Raw genomic sequence first — 15,340 nt, 5'->3', positions numbered from 1 at the left:
ATTTCAGAGAAAGATGAATTGCATTGATCAGAGACTTAAGATCAGAAATCACATTGCCGAATTCCAGGACACAAAAGGCTACCACTTGCAATGTGGAATGTGATATTTGTCATGGAATACAAATGCTGCTGGAAGCAGGAGTGCAGTTGTCATGGTCTGAGCTCTGTCATCTGTGGGTCTGTACATCTGCAAGTATGTGTAAATGCTCAACTATACAGTATGTGTGTATATATATATATATATATTATATATATTATATATATATATATAAGACATTTTTTGCAATTGTATAGTCATCCCTGAAGCTCTCTTGATCTATATCTCTCCAGATTGTTTCCAGGGAGCCCATCAGGGATCATCAACTAGAATCAGCCACGGGACTATTTATTTCTTGAATGGGTGGTCAGGGGACCTGAACATAATTACAAATACTTTGTAGACTGCAAATTGACAGCAAGAAGCCCAAACAGATATAATATTTGAATTTGGGGGCACGGCCGCCAGTTGGGGAACCCTGCATGGTTAGAGCTGACCAATTATTTATATATACACTAGATGACAAACGGGGAGCTGTTTAGAAGCCAACATGGCTCCATCTTGGCACTCCCCATCAATGTAGAAAATATTTTGGAAGCTATAGAAATTCGTTTATTAACGTCTACATTTGTTTTTGCCATGTTTATTCTATTACAGACACCTTAATAGGCTTGGGCGGTATACCGTATACCAGGGGTATTTGGAAAAAGCCACAGGAGGGTTTTTCTATACTATAAATACCATCAAAACTATAATTTTGAAGTTTTTCAATAAATGTGAATATTTTTTGCGACATTTTTAGTTATTACCTGCAATCAACTTGTGCAATACCTTAGAAGATTGCGTTCATTTCATTTGTCAAATTATTTTAAACTATTACGTTTACCGTAGTTCCCCAGAACAGTTGAGCCAGTAATGTGTTTGTAAATAGCACAATAAGAGAAAGCAAGCTGGTGAGGCCATAGCGTTCTATATCTATCGGCAAGTCTGTTGTGTGTCGCACGAGTTGGAGTTACACTTGTATGCAATACACTAAATGTTTGCCATCAGATATCTTATAATTGCTTTCTTCCAGAAGTCAAAGAGCTCTGGATGAGGTATCTGTACAGCTGTCATTTTTTTTTGTGCTTCCTACTAGCATTTAGCTTTTTTTATCTCTGTTCTTTTCCCATCTGGTCCGTGTACACATGCATGCTTTTCTGAAGAAAGAGCAGCATCACAACTTTGTTCATTTGCACAATTTCTCTCGTTCACTGTCGCTTATAAATGTCAACACTCACCGAAAATGACATTTGGTAGCTACTAGCTATGCTTGTATAACTTTATGAGCTGGATTTGCTTGTCTTTGCAATTAGTTTATGTCCGTTCTCGCTCGTTAGCCTTTAGCCAACAGCATCTGTGATTTTTCTTTTAGTTAGTGATAATTTTGTTAGCATTCTGGTAATAGAGGCCCAATGGGCTTTTCTCGCACCCCTTATGTGCTTTGCTGGTAATACCGTAAATCCCGGTATGACAATATGAACATCTGGATACCGCCCAAGCCTGCACCTTAATGCATACTTTTAAATTGTATTATGTGAGATAAACATAAAGATTGTAGTAAACTATTTTTGAAAGTTCTAGTTTTATTGTCCCCACTACACCAAAAAATACAAAAATACATTTAATTGAAATACTGTAGAATTCCATTTATTCCCATGGAGGACTGCTTCTTCTGGGGAGTGGCAATATGGCCGATCGGTGGCTTCAAAGACTCTCACTGGCCAATACATAGCAGTACAATCCAGGGTTTAAATACATCACTGTATTTGACCCCCCAGAAGATACTGCAGGCATCCCCATCAGGGACCCAGGCAGAGAAATCCCCGCCTGTCTCAGGTTGGATACTATACAGCCCTCTCTGTCCCTTCTAGGTCCACTCAGCAGCCACCTCAAACACTTTGATGTTCATGTTATGTGAAGATTTTTCGTGATTTTTGCTGTTATCAAAACTGCAGGGCGGAAATCTCTGGGCACTCCCAACAAGTAGTGGTCCAAGCGGTTGAATTACAACAAAAAATAATCCGCAGAAAACTCCGCCCATCTCTCATTCCCTGTCGTGGACTGGCGGAATTTAAGATCAATCAATAGTAAACTGGTTACCATGGACTTTAGCTTGTCGCTCAGTATACATGAGGACATGATTATTTTGTTGGAATAGTAGGTAATAGGAAGCTACCTCTATCAAGGTGGTATCAGCAATTCATTTAGGGAACAAGAAGGGAGTTTACAGGCTAATTATTTGAATCCTTTGAACAGTCAGCATCTGTGCACTTACAATGGCTCCAAGGAAGAATTTCAGAAACCAAGCCAAAAAAGGTCGGTAACCTTCCCTATGCTAACTAGCTAACAGCATAGCTCGTACGCTAAATGATTGTGCAAGTCTAGCTAGTTAAATATTTATTTGCCAGTTATGCAACTGCACGATCACCAGTCAAAGAATAATGTATTTGATAATGTTCTTTCCTCGAGCCAATTGTGCAGAATCTATTTTAAAACGCTACAATGTAGCAACTAGGTACTGTTACAATGTTACAATGTAGCCCCGCTGCTAACGTTCACTGTTGTCCACTGTGTCCGCGGGTTAGTTAATGTCTTCAGTACATTTAGAAGGGAGTTTATATGTTTAGCTATTTGTCTTCTGTTGTTGGTTTAGGCTTCGTGTTTCTCTCTTCTCAAATGATGATGAATGTGAATGATGCTATGTTGGCCTGTGGGGAATGGTCATCAAATTATTCCATATTCCCAGTGCACACCATGTCATTCATCCAGACCATCCCTGGGCACGCATATCTGGTAAAAAAAAAAAACCCGTCTAACTGTTTCATGGATTTTGTGTCATTTAAAAGGTTGCATAACATTTTTCACACTAATAACCTACTCTTAAATTATCTTAGAATAAGAGTGTCTTAATTGAGGACTGAGTCTAAACTAGTGAAAAGTGTCCTGTGTTGTGACTGGTGGATAATAGTTACTTATAACAAGGAACTGTCAATGCATGGATTTTAATTGTGTTTTCATTGCACAAACTGGCTTAGTTTATAGCAAGTATTTCCCACTATAAGTGGGTTTCAATCAGAAGTACAAAGACATGGGAAGTTGTCTGTTGCAGTGCATGGGATGCTATTATAAAAAGTCAACATGCACTGTGATTGTAATATCTAATTGGAAGGCATATCCTACTAATGCTTGGCCCTGTTTGCAGTGCTGTGACCTCAATGGGTTGTTTGTGCTGGTATTGGGAAAGAGACACTGAATCTACAGTAGGGTGTCACAACTGCCAAGGCAACATCAACCACAGACAAATGTTGCAGGCGTGCGTATGTCTGACAGTTCTTCATGGTCCATGCCCTGTAACATCCTTTGTTAGACAGATTGTTGCCGAACTCTTTGGCTGCCATTTATGGACCTACTACTCTGATGCACTCGCCTATTGAAAAAGAGGATGATGATGATGATTATTTGGTTAACACAAATTATGATTAGCCGATAACCTTTATATTTTTATAAACACATGAAGATTAGCCAATGGCCTTAGAGGAAGTCATTATAGTCTTCTGTCATGATGGCTGAAATACACTGAGTGTACCAAATGTCAGGAACTCTTTCCATGACATGGACTAACCAGGTGAAAGCTAGGATCCCTTATTGATGTCACTTGTTAAATCCACTTCAATCAGTGTAGATGAAGTGGAGGAGACAGGTTAAAGAAGGATTTTTTTTAAAGCTTTGAGACATGCATTGTGTACATGTGCCATTCAGAGGGTGAATGGGCAAGACAAAATATTGAAGTGCCTTTGGTATGGTAGTAGGTGCCAGGCTCGTGTGTCAAGAGCTGCAATGCTGCTGGGTTTTTCCACACTCAACAGTTTCCCGCGTCTATCAAGAATGGTCCACCACCCAAAGGACATCTTGACAACTGTGGGCATCATTGGAGTCAACATGGGACAGAATCCCATATACGCCTCTACAACAACAGCTAATGATGTCACTGAAACCCTTAACAAAGAGTTAGTCTGTTTTGGAATGGGTGGCCAGTAATAAAACTGGTCCTGAACATCTCTAAAACTAAGAGCATTGTATTTGGTGCAAGTCATTCCCTAAGTTCTAGACCTCAGCTGAATCTGGTAATGAATGGTGTGGCTGTTGAACAAGTTGAGGAGACTAAATTACTTGGTGTTACCTTAGATTGTAAACTGTCATGGTCAAAACATGTAGATTCAGTGGTTGTAAAGATGAGGAGAGGTCTGTCTGTAATAAAGAGATGTTCTGCTTTTTTGACACCGCACTCCAAAAATCAAGTCCTGCAGGGTCTAGTTTTGTCTTATCTTGATTATTGTCCAGTCATGTGCAAACAAAGACTTAGTTAAGCTGCAGCTGGCCCAGAACAGAGCAGCACATTTTGCTCTTCATTGTAATCAGAGGGCTGATATAAATACTATGCATGCCAGTCTCTCTTGACTAAGAGTTGAGGAGAGACTGACTGCATCACTTATTTTTATAAGAACCATTAATATGTTGAAAATCCCAAATTATTTACAGTCAACTTACACACAGCTCTGACACACACACTTACCCCACCAGACATGCCACCAGGGGTCTTTTCAGTCCCCAAATCCAGAACAAACTCTGTTCCTTATCATATTGCTCAAATAAACAGCAAACCTGGTTTAAAAAATCCCCAGATAAAGCAACACCACATGGCAGAACACCTCTTCCCTATTTGACCTAGATAGTTTGTGTGTATTAATATATAGACTACGTGGGCCTTTTTTTAATTGATGTAGTTCTGTCCTTGAGCTGTTTTTGTATATTAATGTTCTGTATTATTTCATGTTTTGTGTGGACCTCAGGAAGAGTAGCTGCTGTTTTCGCAACAGCTAATTGGGATCCTAATAAAATAACTAATCCCGTTGGAATGCTTTCGACACCTTGTAGAGTCCATGCCCCGACAAATTGAGGCTGTTCTGAGGGCAAAACGTGGTGCAACTCAATATGTTTTGTACACTGCTTGTGTAATGATGATTGTGACGTTTCAAATTGCATTGATGGCTTCTGTATCATGGCAACTAGCATATTGCGTGCCCCGTTGTTGGAAGCAGTCGAGAGAGTGCCATGTATTGCACGTTGTCTTCCGTTAAGGTATGGTATCAACATATTTAGACTAGGTTAAATGCTTGGAAGTTTGTAAGCCAATAAAACACTACTCCACCAATCTAGTGAGAAGATGGTAGTGCCGGTATAGCACCAGAATGGGTGTGTCAGCCTTGTCATGAGCCGTTCCTTCACACACATTTTTTTTTTTACTGTACAACTGTTTCTAAATGCTATAGTGCAATGTGCTCAAATTCAAGAGAATTTCAACCTCTGCACCAGGTCCTTTCTAAAGACCAACTGACAGGCAACGTTGTCTGTGTTTGGACAAGTGCCAACTCTGCTGCAATGTCTTTGTGCGTACCTTGTTCTGCGCAGTCCCTCTTGTGTCCTATCTTCCTATGGCAGAGTAGTGTCACACACACGGCATGTCCTTCCCATATTTGTTTGACGGCTCTAAAACAATAGTCCCCTGGGCTAGTTTGGCCAGTATCGAGTTCCAGCTGTCCAAGTGGTCACTCTACGCCTCATTCAGGCAGTGGGGATTCGTTAGAAACTGTGAAAGTTCTCATCATGGATCCCACTTCATCTGCTCTGATGGAGGAACCTGTGATGGAGGAGCCCATCTGTGAAGAAGCCATATTGGCTGAAGAAATCCTAGGTAGGGTCAAGGGGATTTCTAAATGGTAGGCTAATGGTTCTGCTTAACTGCTTCATTCAGAAGTGTTGAATGGTAACTGACAGTGTGGTGCCATTAAGCAATAAGGTTCGAGGAGGTGTGGTATATGGCCAATATACCATGGCGGTTCTTACGCGCGATGCAACGCAGAATGCCTGGATACAGCCCAACGCGGAGTGCCTGGATATATTGGCCATATCCTCTCTAGGCTAGGCGGGACGAATTCGTCCCACCTACGTAACAGCCACTTGCAGCCAGTGGCGCGATTTTCAAAACATTAAAAATCCTATTACTTCAATTTCTCAAACATATGACTATTTTACAGCTATTTAAAGACAAGACTCTCGTTAATCTAACCACACTGTCCGATTTCAAAAAGGCTTTACAACGAAAGCAAAACATTAGATTGTCAGCAGAGTACCAAGCCAGAAATAATCAGACACCCATTTTTCAAGCCAGCATATAATGTCACCAAAACCCAGAAGACAGCTAATTGCAGCACTCACCTTTTGATGATCTTCATCAGATGACAACCCTAGGACATTATGTTATACAATACATGCATGTTTTGTTCAATCAAGTTCATATTTATATAAAAAAAACAGCTTTTTACATTAGCATGTGACGTTCAGAACTAGCATACCCCCGCAAACTTCCGGGGAATTCGCTAACATTTTACTAAATTACTCACGATAAACGTTCACAAAAAGCATAACAATTATTTTAAGAATTATAGATACAGACCTCCTCTATGCACTCGATATGTCCGATTTTAAAATAGCTTTTTGGTGAAAGCACATTTTGCAATATTCTAAGTACATAGCCCAGGCATCACGGGCTCGCTATTTAGACACCCGGCAAGTTTAGCACTCACCATAATCATATTTACTATTATAAAAGTTTCATTACCTTTTGTTGTCTTCGTCAGAATGCACACCCAGGACTGCTACTTCAATAACAAATGTTGGTTTGGTCCAAAATAATCCATCGTTATATCCGAATAGCGGCGTTTTGTTCGTGCGTTCCAGACACTATCCGAAATAGTAAAGAAGTGTCGCGCGCATGGCGCAATTCGTGACAATAAAATTCTAAATATTCCATTACCGTACTTCGAAGCATGTCAACCGCTGTTTAAAATCAATTTTTACGCCATTTTTCTCGTAGAAAAGCGATAATATTCCGACAGGGAATCTCCTTTTCGGCAAACAGAGGAAAAAATCCCAAAGGCGGGGGGCGGTCGGGTCATGCGCCTAAGCCCAGAGTCCCTTGATCGGCCACTTGAGAAAGGCGATAATGTGTTTCAGCCTGGGGCTGGAATGACGACATTCTGTTTTTTCCCGGGCTCTGAGCGCCTATGGACGACGTGGGAAGTGTCACGTTAGAGCAGAGATCCTTAGTAAATGATAGAGATGGAAAAGAAGTTCAACAAATGGTCAGACAGGCCACTTCCTGTAAAGGAATCTCTCAGGTTTTGACCTGCCATTTGAGTTCTGTTATACTCACAGACACCATTCAAACAGTTTTAGAAAATTTAGGGTGTTTTCTATCCATATGTAATAAGTATATGCATATTCTAGTTACTGGGTAGGAGTGGTAACCAGATTAAATCGGGTATGTTTTTTATCCAGCCGTGTCAATACTGCCCCCTAGCCCTAACAGGTTTTAAACCACAAACTCCCGAGGTGACTTATTGCTATTATAAACTGGTTACCAATGTGAAAATAAATGTTTTGTCATACCCGTGGTATATGGTCTGATATACCACAGCTTTCAGCCAATCAGCATTCAGGGCTCGAACCACCCAGTTTAAAATATCGAATTGACTAGGATGAGGGACTGTTATTCTGGTTAACAGAGCAGTGTCTGCAGTAACGTAGGGCTATTACAAAAGGTAGTCGACAGAGCAACCTTCGCCAGCAACCTAAATAGGTAGCTTTGTAGCTATTTAACAGCACAAACTACCTTGCTTTTATACTGATGAAGTCATCACAGGAGGTTGGTGGCATCTTAATTGGGGAGGACAGGCTCGTGGTAATGGCTGGAGCCGAATAAGTGAAGTGTTATCAAATACATGGTTTCTGTTCCATTCAGACCGTTCCAGCCATTATTATGAGCCATCCGCTCCTCAGCAGCCTCTACTGTCTTTTTTATATATATTTATAATAATAATAGTGCCGGTCCAAGGACACACCTACTCATTCCAGGGTTTTTCTTTATTTTACTATTTTCTACATTGTAGATTAATAGTGAAGACATCAACTTTGAAATAACACTTGGAATCATGTAGTAACAAAAGTGATAAAGAAATCAAAATATATATGAGATTCTAATCAGGTCATCTGATGCAGCACTCCATCACTCTCCTTCTTGGTCAAGTAGCCCTTACTCAGCCTGGAGGTGTGTTTTGGGTCATTGTCCTGTTGAAAATCAAATGATAGTCCCACTAAGCGCAAATCAAATGGGATGGTGTATCGCTGCAGAATGCTGTGGTAGCAATGCTGGTTAAGTGTGCCTTGAATTCTAAATAAATCACAGACAGTGTCACCAGCAAAGCACCCCACACCAATACACCTCCATGCTTCACGGTGGGAACCACACATGCGGAGATCATCCGTTCACCTGCTCTGCGTCTCACAAAGACACGGCAGTTTGAACCAAAAATATCAAATTGGACTCATCAGACCAAAGGACAGATTTCCACCGATCTAATGTCCATTGCTTATGTTTCTTGACCCAAGCAAGTCTCTTCTTATTATTGGTGTCCTTTAGTAGTGGTTTGTTTGCAGCAATTCGACCATGAAGGCCTGATTCACGCAATCTTCTCTGAACAGTTGATGTTGAGATGTGTCTGTTACTTAAACTCTGAAGCATTTATTTGGGCTCCAATCTGAGGCTGGTAACTCTAATGAACTTATCCTCTGCACCAGAGGTAACTCTGGGTCTTCCTTTCCTGTGGCGGTCCTCATGAGAGCCAGTTTCATCATAGTGCTTGATGGGATTTGCGACTGCACTTTCAAAGTTCTTGAAGTTTTCCAGATTGACTGACCTTCATGTCTTAAAGTAATGATGGACTGTCGTTTCTCTTTGCTTATTTGAGCTGTTCTTGCCATAATATGGACTTAGCCTTATTTGGTAAAAGACCATCTTCTGTATACCACCCCTACCTTGTCACAACACAACTGATTGGCTGAAATGCATTAAGAAGGAAAGAAATTCCCCATTCACTTTTAATAAGGCACACGTGTTAATTTAAATGCATTCCAGGTGACTACCTTATGAAGCATGTTGAGAGAATGCCAAAAGTGTGCAAAGCTGTCGTCAAGGCAAAGGGTGGCTACTTTGAAGAAGTATATAAAATATATTTTATATTTGTTTAACACTTTTTTCTGTTACTACATGATTCCAAATGTGTTAGTTCATAGTTTTGATGTCTTCACTATTATTCTACAATATAGAAAATAATACAAATAAATAACCTGGAATGAGTAGGTATGTCAACTTTTGACTGGTTGTGTGTGTGTGTGTGTGTGTGTGTGTGTGTGTGTGTGCTAAATATTTAAAAGGACTATATATAGAACATAGTGACTTGTCATGGCTTGGATACTGTCAGAAACAGGATATGTTATTTGTGACTTAGGCCAGAGTATTTTTGTTGTTCTGTTTGCATCTGAAGAATGTGACCTTGTCTACAGCAATACTCTTGAACTTATACAGTTAGAGTAGGGTAGCTGTGTGTGTGTTTCAACCTTGTTTCTTTGGAGCCTTTAGTAGTTGAATAACAACACCTGTTCACACTCATGATCTTCCTCGCTCTAGCTCTCCCCACCTCTCCATCAGGTCATATTGTCACCATCACTCTATTTATGGTTGTATAGTTCTATTTACAGCACTATGACTACAGTACCTGTTCATGTTGTGGCCACATCTGTTTCCCTGGCACCAGAACTTCTTATTTTTCTTCTATGGAGGAATTGTGATTTGTAAATCTAGCGGGTCCTAATGAGCTATTGCAGTGCCTCTCTCATTGGTTTCACCTGTTCCTGTGGAGCTTGTGCTTCTGTACAGTGCCCTCCATGTGATCAGTTTTGCCAAAGCTGTCTAAGGCACGTTTCTGATATGGTAAGCCTAATTGATCTGTCCAGTTTGAGATGGGCCTATTTTGGTGTGAATATGATCACTCCCAGAAATGGCAATACAATGTAGTCTTGGTCTACTTCAATGTTTCATAAACTTCTTAATTGAGTTAACCTCTTGAGGATCCATCAAGACCTTATCTATTGACCATTTATTTTCTAGTTGATTATCACATTGTTTCTTTACACATCCAAAACGAGAGGTGATAGTGTTATTCAATATCAACTCTCTGCTATCTAGTTTCCTCGTGAATAGCCAATGTCACAAAGTATGACGTGACACTACCTCTCTACTGTATTTAAAAATATATATTTATTTAACTGTTAGAGGTGGAACATTCCCAGGGTCTCACTGAAAACATCTCTACGTTATTGGAGTTTTCAGACCATTTTTCAATCTCTTGTCCCAGTCTATAATCCCAACATGTTTCAAGCTGATCCTGTTCCCAAGAGAGGTTCGAAGGTAACCTGCCTAAATGTCTATCGCCCTGTAGCACTCACATCTGTTATTATGTAGTGCTTTGAAAGGCTAGTCATGACACACACCATCATCCCAGAACCATGGACCCACTACAATTTGCCTTCCGCCCCAACAGATTCACAGATGACACAATCTCAATTGCAATCACACTGACCTCTCCCACCTGGACAAGAGGGGAAATAGCTCAGTGAGGATGCTGTTCATAGACTACAGCTCAGCGTTCAACACCATAGTCCCCTCCAAGCTCATCACCAAGCTAGGGACCCTGGGACTGAACCCCTCCTTCTGTAACTGGATCGTGGACTTCCTGACGGGCCGGCCCTAGGTGGTGAGGGTAGGCAACAACACTTCCGCCATACTGACCCTCAACACGGGGGCCCCTCAGGGGTGTGTGCTTAGTAGTGGTGTGCTGACATGACCATACTAGTAATTAGTGATGCACCGATAAGACATTTTTGGCCGATACCAATATCCGATATTTTCCTCCCCGATACCGATATAAAAAATAAAAACTGCGACCTTTTAAGCATTCTAGTACAGTTAAATAGTTAGACCACTGCATCTATGTGTGTGTGTTGAGTCACTGCATCTCAGTGGAAAAGGCGTCACTACAGTCCCTGGTTCGAATCCAGGCTATCACATCCGGCCGTGATTGGGAGTCCCATAGGGCGGCGCACAATTGGCCCAGCATTGTACGGGCTGTCACTGTAAATAAGAATTTATTCTTGACTGACTTGCCTAGTTAAATAAAGGTTACACACACCACACTGACCAAAAAGTAATTTTGTTGGCATTTATGTATGTCCCCATTACCAGTAAAACATAATAAAAAGCTATTTATTTCACTGACTTGCTGTTTCGTTGTTCAGTCGTTTCATTCTCAACCAGGATTTCTATGGAACGCCGTTTGGGTCGTTGCGTTTCAAAAAAGATACACGTCAAATATCACAACATAATCTGTTTCAGTAGCTATATAGTTAGCTGGCTAACTATATAGCTGTAATCTAAAATAACCCTAATTTATAAGACGGTTCTTATTTGATTAATGGTGGTCGGACCCATCTATGTGAAACTAGCCACAATAAGGATTAGCCATAACAGTGGACTTTGCGGGTGGCCTTCAAAATAAAAGTATGGCATAATTTGAATATTTGTATTCATTTGCAACCCTGTCAATGACATATTTTATTTTGAAGGCAAACCACAAATTCCAGTATTGTGCCTAATCCTTATTGTGGCTAGCTTCACAACACAGTCCAGTCGAGCTCGCTAGCCAGCTGGCTGCTTATAACGTTAGCTTTGGGCAACAGGGTGAAGTAGCTGGCTAGCCATTTATTTTCATGAACTGAAGTTCAATTTCAATAGGTGAACAACAAGTGGCTACCTAGCTTATACTTACTTACAAGGATTCCTAAATCACTGCTAAGAATAATGAAAATGACTGCAGTTTTTACTGGTCATCGTTTTCAGCCTGGTTGTATTGGTGCTAGCTAGGTACCAAGCTAAAGCTAGCTACCCCAGAAGTTGCGGTCGAACAAATAATGCGTTATTACCAACGCTGTATTGTAAACACATCGTTCATGGTATGTGTTTGCAGACTTTTCTGTACAGCTTTGACAGTGTCACTGTATCCTTTTTTTGACACGCAAAGGCTCAAACAGCGTTCCAAAGTATGTATGTCGTGAAGCTAATAGCAGTGACGCTATTACTGTGTAACTCCGGTAGGGCAACATCGGAAAAATAGCGCACTTGGTGGTGTTAACCGGGGCTCGACCAGTCGGCGAAAGCCAACATCACCCACGACAGAGAACGGTTGATTGTCAAGGGCAATGAATTCCATTATCTTGGCTTTATTAGGTTTACATTTACATTTAACCTGTTGGGGCTAGGGGGCAGTATTTGCACGGCCGGATAAAAAACGTACCCGATTTAATCTGGTTACTACTCCTGCCCAGTAACTAGAATATGCATATAATTATTGGCTTTGGATAGAAAACACCCTAAAGTTTCTAAAACTGTTTGAATGGTGTCTGTGAGTATAACAGAACTCATTTGGCAGGCCAAAACCTGAGAAGATTCCTTACAGGAGATGGTCTGTCTGACCATTTCTTGCCCTCCTTGATCATCTCTAACAAATACAGGGGATCTCTGGCATGACGTGACACTTCCTACGGCTCCCATGGGCTCTCAGAAGGCGGGAAAAAGCTGAACGATGTAATTCCATCCCCAGGCTGAAACACATTAGCGCGTTTGGCAAGTGCTCTATCAGAGGGCCATTAGACTGAGGCTCGTGCATGAGGGGACAGCATGCTTTTACTTTCACTCTCTTTGTAATAAAAAACGATTTCCCGGTCGGAATATTATCGCTTTTTTACGAGAAAAATGGCATAAAAATTTATTTTAAACAGCGGTTGACATGCTTCGAAGTACGGTAATGGAATATTTTGATTTTTTTTGTCACGAAATGCGCCGTGCTCGTAACCCTTATTTACCCTTTCGGATAGTGTCTTGAACGCACGAACAAAACGCCGCTATTTGGATATAACAATGGATTATTTGGGACCAAACCAACATTTGTTATTGAAGTAGAAGTCCTGGGAGTGCATTCTGACGAAGACAGCAAAGGTAATAACATTTTTCTTATAGTAAATCTGACTTCGGTGAATGCTAAACTTGCTGGGTGTCTAAATAGCTAGCCCTGTGATGCCGGGCTATCTACTTAGAATATTGCAAAATGTGCTTTCACCGAAAAGCTATTTTAAAATCGGACATATCGAGTGCATAGAGGAGTTCTGTATCTATAATTCTTAAAATAATTTATGTTTTTTGTGAACGTTTATCGTGAGTAATTTAGAAAAATTCACCGGCAGTGTTCGGTGGGAATGCTAGTCACATGCTAGTCACATGCTAATGTAAAAAGCTGGTTTTTGATATAAATATGAACTTGATTGAACAAAACATGCATGTATTGTATAACATAATGTCCTAGGGTTGTCATTTGATGAAGATCATCAAAGGTTAGTGCTGCATTTAGCTGTGGTTTGGGTTTATGTGACATTATATGCTAGCTTGAAAAATGGGTGTCTGATTATTTCTGGCTGGGTACTCTGCTGACATAATCTAATGTTTTGCTTTCGTTGTAAAGCCTTTTTGAAATCGGACAGTGTGGTTAGATTAACGAGAGTCTTGTCTTTAAAATGGTGTAAAATAGTCATATGTTTGAAAAATTGAAGTTTTTGCATTTTTGAGGTATTTGAATATCGCGCCACGGGATTACACTGGCTGTTGAGTAGGTGGAACGCAAGCGTCCCACCTAGCCCATGGAGGTTAAGTCATTTAGCAGACGCTCTTATCCAGAGCGACTTACAAATTTGTGCATTCACCTTATGATATCCAGTGGAACAACCACTTTACAATAGTACATCTAAATCTTTTAGGGGGGGGTTAGAAGGATTACTTTGTCCTATCCCAGGTATTCCTTAAAGGGGTGGGGTTTCAGGTGTGTCCGGAAGGTTTCACCTTTGAGTTGTCTCGCTGGAATTTTGACTTGTTGACTGCTCGATCCACACAGCAGACATAGTGGGCTAGTTTAGGAATGCTGTGTTGCACGTATAGCGCACGTCATGCACCTTCGTTGTATAGGTATGCGCGTCAGCTTTGACATCGGTTTTGCACATCGGGCGTTAAACTAGACATCGGCTGATACCGATGTTTGCATTTTTAGCTAATATCGGCTGATTTTACGATATGTTCACCGATATATCGTGCATCCCTACTAGTAGTCGTATCTGTAAATTGACAGTTGATAATCAGATCAGCTAATAGTCGTGATTGGAAAATGTGTTTTTAATATGCCTAAATATATTAGCAAAATACCTCCCTGCACGTTCTCACTGCAGATTAGGAGGAGCGTGAAATTATGAAGCTATTGGACGGAGAAATGCAGCTTCACTCTATCCAATCAGAGCAGCAGGTTCTCGTCCTTATATTTATGTTCTTAATTCCATTCCTTTACTTAGATTTGTGTGTGTATTAGTTAGTTGTTGTGAAATTGTTAGATATTACTTGTTAGATATTGCTGCGCTGTCGGAACTAGAAGCACAAGCATTTCGCTACACCCGCAATAACATCTGCTAAACACGTATGTGACCAATAAAATTTGATTTGAACAACGCCCCTTCTCTTTACAGACAGACAAACGAGCCAGTTGACCAATTTAGACCATGTAGAACCTCGCACATGACTAATTGAAAGATGCGTGGCACACTATTATTATTATTTTTTACAAGTAATTACAAAAAATACTCTCATCATATCCAGAAAATTGCCATATCCGTTAGATACTAATATTGGACTATAGCGGAATGAGGGCAGAGCATGCCGCTATCGAGCGGGCCAGAGCTTCATGTTCCTTGGCGTCCACATCACTAAGGACTTAACATGGTCAACACACACCAACACTGTCATGAAGAGGGCACAGCAGCACCTCTTGCCCCTCAGGAGGCTGAAAAGATTTGGCATGGGCCCTCGGATCCTCAAAAAATCTTAACTGGCTGCATCACCGCTTGGAATTTGAAATGTACTGCCTTTGACCCCAAAAGAGTTCCAGAGGATGGTGCGGACAGCTAAGTACGTCACTGGGGCCGAGATCCGTGCCATCCAGCACTACCATATCAGGCAGTTTGTTTTATTTATTGGGGACAATGCACATTAATCAACATCAATAATGCAACATCCATGTAAATTTGCCGGGGTTAGCCAAAAGCTAATTTGCACCCGTAGTCCCAGGGCAGCTAAAGACAATTACACAGCTACAATACAAAATACAAATACATTACATCCAGAAATATCACTCTAACAACAACAACACTATCATCA

The 15,340-nt window shown here is 40.8% G+C and overlaps 1 protein-coding gene across 13 annotated transcripts in view; it reads left to right on the top strand.

Annotated features, from left to right (window-relative positions):
* Positions 1–2,097: 2,097 nt before the first annotated feature.
* LOC106579584 (aspartyl/asparaginyl beta-hydroxylase) overlaps positions 2,098–15,340 on the top strand; it is a 59,264-nt gene continuing 46,021 nt past the window's right edge. For all 13 annotated transcript variants that reach the window (XM_045702728.1, XM_045702725.1, XM_014159631.2 and 10 more), the window contains exon 1: positions 2,098–2,394. In XM_045702728.1, the coding sequence (XP_045558684.1) occupies positions 2,355–2,394 (40 nt within the window). In that variant the 5' untranslated portion in view covers positions 2,098–2,354. The remainder of the gene's footprint in view (positions 2,395–15,340) is intronic.

This window comes from Salmo salar, chromosome ssa19, assembly GCF_905237065.1.
Source record: "Salmo salar chromosome ssa19, Ssal_v3.1, whole genome shotgun sequence".
NCBI classification, from domain to species: domain Eukaryota; kingdom Metazoa; phylum Chordata; class Actinopteri; order Salmoniformes; family Salmonidae; genus Salmo; species Salmo salar.
The sequence above is the reverse complement of the archived record's forward strand: the minus strand, read 5'-3'. Positions and strand labels throughout refer to the sequence as shown.